Source organism: Octodon degus, unplaced genomic scaffold (assembly GCF_000260255.1).
Source record: "Octodon degus isolate 3935 unplaced genomic scaffold, OctDeg1.0 scaffold00043, whole genome shotgun sequence".
NCBI classification, from domain to species: Eukaryota; Metazoa; Chordata; class Mammalia; order Rodentia; family Octodontidae; genus Octodon; species Octodon degus.
The window spans coordinates 5730951-5739207 of NW_004524619.1; the positions used below are offsets into that span (position 1 = coordinate 5730951).

Here is an 8257-nt window from a genome sequence, read left to right on the forward strand (position 1 = left end):
ATTGAGCTGTGTATTACCCTTTTTAAAAAAATGTATTCAGTACAGTGTCTACAGCCATTAATATCTCAATCAGCATCTCAACGCACCCCGGGGGCGGGGCCGGCACAGCAGGCTGGGGATGGAACCCCAGTCCCTGCACGTGCTGAACAGGCGCTTTAACCCACTGAGCTATCTGGTCAGCTCTGTGTATTACACATTATACGATGTGGAAGTTAGCTGCCAATATGTTAAGTTCCAGTGCCAGTTTGAGTCTAACACTATTTCTCTGTAGTCAAGTGCAGATCTGACACAATTGAGCTAATCCATATAGAAACTGTAACTGAAATTTCATCATTAAGGCAAATAGTATCCTTTCCTGGTTATGATTTACCATTGATTAGGATGGGAATTAAAAGTGTTTTCAAATAAATGATGGGCTCATGGTTTCTATACTGAACCTAGCCTGGTCCTGCTCAATGACAACAGAAGACAATGGTGTAAACTTGGATTTCTATATGTCTGTGCTGTATGGTCAGGTATTCTGAACTGCATGTTAAGTACAAGTGTCTACGTAGAGCGCAAAGGAAGAAACTGCGATGACAGTCCTTGGGCCGCAGCTATGTCACGGCCCAATCAGAGCTATGTCACGGCACATGATACAGTGTTTTCACCAGAGCCCAGCCAGCTATATCCTTGTTCACATTTAGTCTTAATACAATAATTCTATTAGTACAGATGTTTAAATATGTCTTAAGATTTTTTTCCCACTAAGAAATTTGTAAAACAAGCTGGAATGAAGTTTTTATTTTTTTAAAATCAAATTCAGTGTGCTTTTAAACAAGTGATAAAATGTACGCATGTCAATATACAAATATGTACATGCACTTAAAAAATTATGTAATTCTAAATTTCATCTATTCTTCCCTTGACCTTCTGAAAGTATACAGACAACGTTTTATGAAATGCAATATAAATTAGAGCACAAACTCCTAATGGAACTTTGCAAGTGCTACAATAAACTACAAAGCACACATAAGGGGTATGTGTGTGTGTGTGTGTGTGCATGTGTACTACAGGTGTAAGCTGCTCAACCTGGAGCAGGGAGCACACAATAACCTGCACTTGTAAAGGAACTGCTATGAGTAGAACTCAGCAGAGGCAAGAATGCATCACATATCTGTAATAATCATTAACGTCTCTTTGGTAGTCAAAGAGCTTCTGTAACAAATGTTCCCCAATAAATGACTTTTTTTCACTTTAGCTGTGGTGGAATTGCAGTGAGGTTAAATGTGTAATTATAGTGTTACAACACACTGGAAATACCATTTGAACCAACATGGAAAAATAAACTTCAGAGTAGATAACAAATGTTTCATACTAAAGACGGTACAAAATCATGGACTTTATTATACATTAAAAAAATCTTCTAACAAGAATTTCCTGAAGCCTTGTCAGCAAATATTTTCACAAAATGAAAAAAATAAATTCTCTGCCCCACATGTATACCATGATCACATGAAATGAGTTCTTCAAATCCAATTCCAAAGGGAAACATTGCTTGACCTTTAACTGCACACTGCATAATAGCATCAGTAAAATATTAACCGATTCACTTACATTACAGTATCACCCAATATACAAAGTGATTTTGCACATTATAGTTTAATCCCCAGTAGTAACTGAAGTGAATTACTTATGAGAACAATCACAAGAGATTGCTTAAGAACTGTAACATGGTTCTAGTGCTGTTAACTAATGAAGAATAAACTCTCATGAGCTAACCAAACTTGCTAAAACAAAGAGCTTGCTATAATTGGTATGTTTAAATATTTAAAGTACAATCCAAATGCTAGGAGGCTGTTATCAAAACAAACATTAATATTTTCACTTATTTTTTTTTAATATTTTCATTTTATTCAGGTAGCAGGAGGTTTTACAATATGCTCTTAGGGTCTGTTAGCATTATAGTAAGACTCAAGTTTTAAATACTATGGCTCGTGATCAAAATTGACTCAGATGCCTTTACCATACAAGACTGTGTTATCGCACATTCTACTGTCCTTTTCCAAGAAAAATAAAAACAATTTTATCCCTTCTCAGTCGTAAAACCTAAGAATTCTTCTAAAATTAAACATAATTACTGTTCTATAGTTATGCTTTAGTCCCCAATAAGTTTTTAAAATTCTAAAAAGATGCACGAATAACTGATTTCCTATCTACTGTTACCAGTTACAAATGTACTGTTCATATATGTAGCAGAATGCACAGTACAATTAGGTGGGCTTAATTTCTGCTCTTAAAAAAAAAGAACAGTTTTGTTGATCTCCAAAAATCAGCAAGTGCAATACAATCAGTATCTAAGTATCCCAGAGCTAGAAGGGCTTTCACAAGAGGATGTAACAGTACGAGATCAGCTTTAACAATAAGAAAGCCATAAGCAACCTTCTATCAACAAAAGGGAGAGCTTCTTAAAGTTGATGCTTACAAATCTGCAGTAATGGAATACAGTTTAATAGGACTAGAACAGAAACTGAGTCCACTCATACTTCTATTTGGCATTGGAATGCATTTTGGTTTGACCCAAAAATATGGATGTATGAGAATTTCTACAAAATGTGACTTAAAAGGACTTACAAGTCTGTCTAGCATCCCCCGTCTGCAACAACTCTGAACTCCAGCCAATACTTTGACCCAGGATGCTAACCAAGGACACCAAAACTGTTACCATGCAAGGAACCAGCCAAGTAAGACACCCCTTAACGATGAGCCACCTTCCTTGGGGACCAACAGATTTCCTCTGAACTAAGTGAGGTGCCAACTTACATAAGGAAACAACTTAATGGACCAAACAGAAGCACCACCAATCTGAAAAAAAGTCTTCAAAGCAGGACTTGCTGTGCCTAATCAAGGGCTGACCACAAGAGAAATTTTAACTTCAACACAAAGGAATAATACACTATAGAGAAAGCATCCCTTTAGTATGCACAAAATAAACTTTAATTGAGTATTCCACAAATTTCTACATGTGTATTATATGTTTTGGTAACATAAGGCTTGGAAGAATATTAAATAATCATTATGGCCATTTGGCACACAGATAAAAAGAATATACGATCCTATATATAATTATCCCATTCCTACAGAAAGTAATGTACATACAAAGTGTGAAAACAGCTGAGTCATATTTTAGGAACGAAGATGCCATTTCCAATTCAGACATAGAACTACCTATCAAAAAACATAAACATTTTCCCTTATAAAATCAGACTTATGAATTGTAAATGTTTAGTTCTGTAAAATATTTTACTCAATTATTTCAAGTGGAAACTTTCTCATGTGGAAACATGAGCATAACTTCTATCAGCCATGTTTAAAATCTGAGTAAAGAAAAAAGAAATCAGTATAGATACAGAAGCGGTATAGAAATGTCACTTTAACCTTAGCGCCAGGCTAAAAATCTTTCTTCGGTCAACTTCTAAACTATACTAGGCATTCAATTCCCTTTTTTTTTTTTTTTTTTTGGCAGAACCAGGGATTGAACTCAGGCCCTTGCACTTGCCAGGGAAGCGCTTATTCCACTGAGCCATCTCCCCAGCCCCCTCAATTCCTTTTCAATCTTTCATGGAATTAGACCTTTTACTTATTTGTAAAGTACAAGTATTTACAATAATTAGTGCAAATTATTTTATGCTCATAAACTAGTTATTTGCCTTTGTGGATATAAAGTGATAATGTAGTACTTTATCAAAACATAGGATTATGAAAATACTGGGAAGTCTAAAATTTAAAAGATTATATTTTTTAAACTAAACTCTGAGAATTTTACTTTAAGCAGTAACATAACTGTTAATAGAATTTCTTTTGAAATATTATTTGGTTATCAATAAAATTTCATACAATGCAGAAAATACACTGTATTATCCTGTAACATCTTTACACATCATCTAAAATGTACTTGCATAACAAAAAATCATTTTAATGAATTTCAAAATCTTCTTTTAACCCATTACTGCTCTGTAGCAATAACTGAAGTCCCAACCTGAGAACTAAGAATATGGTAATATAATGCCAAGCCCTGTATCAATCTTGAATTGAAGACACTTAAGCTTATTTCCTCTGGCATCAGATACAGTACGGCAGAGAAATGTAAGCAATCCAACAAAGTGCGTAGGAATCTATAGCGCCACCTGCCACAACTAGAAACCTTGAATCTAAAGTCTGTCCTAATGGCTTTATACAAATCCTATTGCACATTTCATATTGTTGAAGTATTTGCAAACCTGTAGAATTCTCTGTAGAAGGAGTTTTAAACTTGTTCAATTGAAAGCTTCCTCACTACAAGCAAAATATTCCTAATGGAAGGGAGGGTACACACCCGTGAATATCTGAATCCGCAGAATAAATGTTTTCTTATAGGGTTGGCCAATTACAATACAAAAGAAAACATTGGCAATTTAAGGAAAAAATGTTTCAGCAAAGCTATATGCCTTAGCAATGTAGTCAGGGAAATAAGCAGTTATGTGACATTTAACGTTAATGTATGTTACATTATTTTTAAGGAAAAAAAGAATGTAAGCCTAAGTCATAAAATTCAATCTTATTTTTTCCAATCAACCTTATTTTTTAATGAAGCTAAAACAAGCAAATACACACTGTGTTATTTCAACATAGTTGTTACCTTGTGCCATTTCACCAAAGAAAAGGGAGGGGGCGCAATCAAAAAACCAAAGAAAAGTTTATGCTTCTGACTCTCTCTTCTTTCCTTCTTCTCCTAAGTCGCTCTCTTCTGACTGGCTACTGCTAAGGACAACAAACTGCCCTTCACTGCTGGCTTGGTTTGGTCTACTGGAAGCGGCTATCAACCGGCTTTGTTCTTCCAAGTCCTAGTACAAAGACAAGAGAAACAAAGTTACATTTTGTGTAGCCTAATGGAAACAGCACAGCTGAATGACATACTTGAGAGCCACTTCAATCCTTCTGTCAGAAATGTGTACATGTACTTTTGGTAACTGGATGATTTTTTTAAAAGGCTCTACCCAACCAATGTAACTCTGAAGTATATTTTGGTACCATTCTAGAAAGCCTATAAGAGCCAATGTCCAAACTAAAATCTTGGCTATTTTCTTCCTTTTCTTTGTATGGCCTACAACTAAATTCAGGCTCTCTTCACCTCTCACTATACACAACGTAAGAAATCTCTTATCTCAGTAAAAACCTCGTAACAGATCACGTCACCCATCATTAGGACCTCCTCTCTGGACCACTTCTCCATCCTTGTCCAACTCACCTTGCTAAAGCAGGCGTCACCTTCTCAATCAAGACTCCTGAGAAAGTCTGACTTTAATGTCATCTTCGCCATTTCCTCCTTCTCTGTCCACATAACTCACCCACTTGCAACTCTGACCGATCAGTTCTCACCAGGTATCCATCGCTTCTGTTCTATGCCTATTGTCAACACTACAACCTGTAACAGGTTTTTACAATCTTGTAGATCACTCGATCAAGATTTGCCCTGAAAATTGTGTAGTTATCTTATGCTTTTGTGGGTTTGTTCTCAAGCACTAAGAAGCATCCTTTCAGAATGTACACTGAGTAGACGTTCCTGGCAACATTATAAACAAACATAGTATTCCGCTTAGAGAGCAATCTGGCTTTCAGCAATGGCAATTCCATCTATAAAGCCTCTCGCGAGAACTGCTCCGACGGAGACAACCTCCTGGAATATGGGAGCTCTGCTCTGTCCGCCTAGCAGCAAGTCGCCCTGTGCACTAGGGATCAGTGTAACTGCTGGCTTCAGATGTCACCCTTTCCTGCTGGGCTACGAATCACCTGGCCATGGAGTAGGTGAGCGAGGAGATACAGATCTTCCTTTGGAAGCTCAAATGTGAAAGGCAGAGTACTATATTTAAGTCTTCGCTAACACTGCACAAAGAGAAAATCAAGATATTAGGACTGCATACCTTTTCAATCTGTCTTTGTTTACTGAGTTCTTTCTGTTGCTTCTCTTTTACTCTTTCTATTTCTTTTTGTTTTTCAGATGCCCTACGATCCTAAAGACAGATGAATAAAACTAATGAATTAAATACAAAATAACTAAGTGTTCGACATCTGTTAGTATGACCTTTGTACCTTTTCAATCTTTTTAAAAATATTTACACAGAAAAAAAGCATACCAATGATTTTTACAGTATCACAGACTATATCCAGATTCTAAACATTATCTCAGCAATGGGATGTACTGTTAACCTTGTAGTCATTTTATTTACTTAATATTAAAAGTCTTAATCACACTACCCAGATTGAGATTCTTGGAAAGTTAAGCATCTCTTGGACTCTTACCAGTTCAGCATGCAAAGCTATCTGTTTTGCCAGGCCGACAGAATCACAAATCTAAAAAGTGAAAAAAGTATGAAAATTTGAGTTCTCACATAAAAGCAAAAATTTTAAGTATCTAAGTGACTAATGTAAGTAATGCCTCTTTGTAACTCAAAGCGGATTTAGGGACTCTTTAGCCCAAAACCAACACTTTCTCATGAGTCTTGAGGGCACAGCTGAGTCACACTATGCAAAATTCAAGAGCTTTTTCCAAACAATCAGTAACAACTGTGACTGTGATACGCATTTCATACCAGAAACATTTGAAAGACACACCTTCTCCCCTTCATTGTTAGACTCAAATATGTAGCAGACCGATGCCAGGCTGCTCTCGCTTCTCCCTCCCGATGTCCGCAGAACAAATCCAAAAAGCCTCTTATTTTCCTGGTGTGTAGCATACAAAACTACATAGGGCAAAGGAAACTGCCACAGAAAACATCAGAATGAATGAGATCCTTTAAATCATTATAGCAGCACACATTCATTACAAACTCATGTTGAATTCTATAAAAATATAAACAATTTAACAATCAAATTTTCTTAAACTAGTAATCTAAGAACAAATACCATGTTTTGGTTTGGATTACCAAGGAAAATAGAATAGTATTTTATTAGTAACACATTTTACAAAATCAAATTCAGTAAATTACTTAGCTAAATGATGAAATACACACTTGTAGTAATTTTAAAATAGGTAACTACAAAATAATCATGTGCACATCTTACTTCCTACTGCTAACTTCTCTGATCAAGCTCCCCAACTAAGGGGTGAGTCCTGAGCATCACACCAGATCATACTGATTCATTTCGATTATAACTTGTTAGTGATGGGCCAGACACTTGACTGTAACAGCCTGAATGGCCAGGGTCAGGAGTATTACCCAATAGAATATGCGTATGCACACAAAGGCACTTAAAGCTTTATTTAATCATGTTGAACTCACCGTAAGCCTTGTGACTTGTGTCTGTGGATCAATTAACCTACAAAAATAATTTAAAATTTGGAAAACAAATGTTAAGTAAGCTGTAATTATGTAAATATTTTTCCTGCAAGCTTTTTTAGGAAGAGATTACTTACTTTAAACAGTCACAAGTAACTAATAAATGTGACTCTGTCATACGAAAGATGTTGTGGATGGCCCGGGCAGCTAAGATTTGGCGCATTGTTTCATAAACAACATCTGGATGGTCATCTGATTTCACCTCCATAGAACCAAGGAATCGGACAATAAATAACTGATGAAGAATAGAATCTATAATAGAATAAGGTAATTATGTATTTATAAACACATTTCTTTTAAAAAAAATTTTTTTATTTATTTATTTGTGTTTGTGTGTGTGTGTGGCCAGCTCAGCCCACCAGGGGGCGGGGCTGGCTGGCATGTGGTGCTGGGGGATTGAACGGCACTCCCTGTGCTTTGCTAAGCTTGTTCTAAGTAGGTGCTTTAGACCACTGAACCATCTCACCAGCCCTATAAACACATTTCTTCACCAAAAGAACACAATATATTGCCTTTTAGATTTTCTATAACCACTACAAAAACAATATGCAATGTATTCATTATTGTAACTGTCCCACTAACCTGTTCAGAAACTGTCTCAATGCTATTTCTTTCTCAGTAAAATTAATATTAAAAAAAATCCCATTAAAAATGGAAAAATAGGGGATGGGGAGATGGCTCAGTAGAATAAGCGCTTGCCTGGCAAGTGCAAGGATCTGAGTTCAATCCCTGGTTCCCCCCCCCCAAAAAAAAGGAAAAATAAGATTTTCCGTGAAAAATTCAACTTGAAGATAACTATAACCACAGTGTTCAAGTTACAGGAAAATTAGTATTTCAGATTTGATTAGCAAAAGATTAGGGCAATGTTCAGCAATGTGATTCTGGGTAGAAAGAATTCCTTG

The 8257-nt window shown here is 36.1% G+C and overlaps 2 protein-coding genes across 8 annotated transcripts in view; one reads left to right on the forward strand and one right to left on the reverse strand.

Moving 5' to 3' along the window:
* The window catches only part of Asb14 (ankyrin repeat and SOCS box containing 14), a 34648-nt gene extending 29806 nt beyond the window's left edge, over positions 1-4842 (forward strand). For all 7 annotated transcript variants that reach the window (XM_023715706.1, XM_023715705.1, XM_023715709.1 and 4 more), the window contains one exon: positions 4756-4842. The gene's annotated coding sequence lies outside the window, so the exon portion shown is untranslated. The remainder of the gene's footprint in view (positions 1-4755) is intronic.
* Appl1 (adaptor protein, phosphotyrosine interacting with PH domain and leucine zipper 1) overlaps positions 2144-8257 on the reverse strand; it is a 44823-nt gene continuing 38709 nt past the window's right edge. The window contains exons 16-21 of the mRNA XM_023715724.1: positions 7433-7607; positions 7299-7335; positions 6631-6777; positions 6319-6369; positions 5940-6029; positions 2144-4862 (exon numbers count right to left, since the gene is read on the reverse strand). Coding sequence (XP_023571492.1) covers positions 4716-4862; positions 5940-6029; positions 6319-6369; positions 6631-6777; positions 7299-7335; positions 7433-7607 — 647 coding nt within the window. The 3' untranslated portion in view covers positions 2144-4715. The remainder of the gene's footprint in view (positions 4863-5939; positions 6030-6318; positions 6370-6630; positions 6778-7298; positions 7336-7432; positions 7608-8257) is intronic.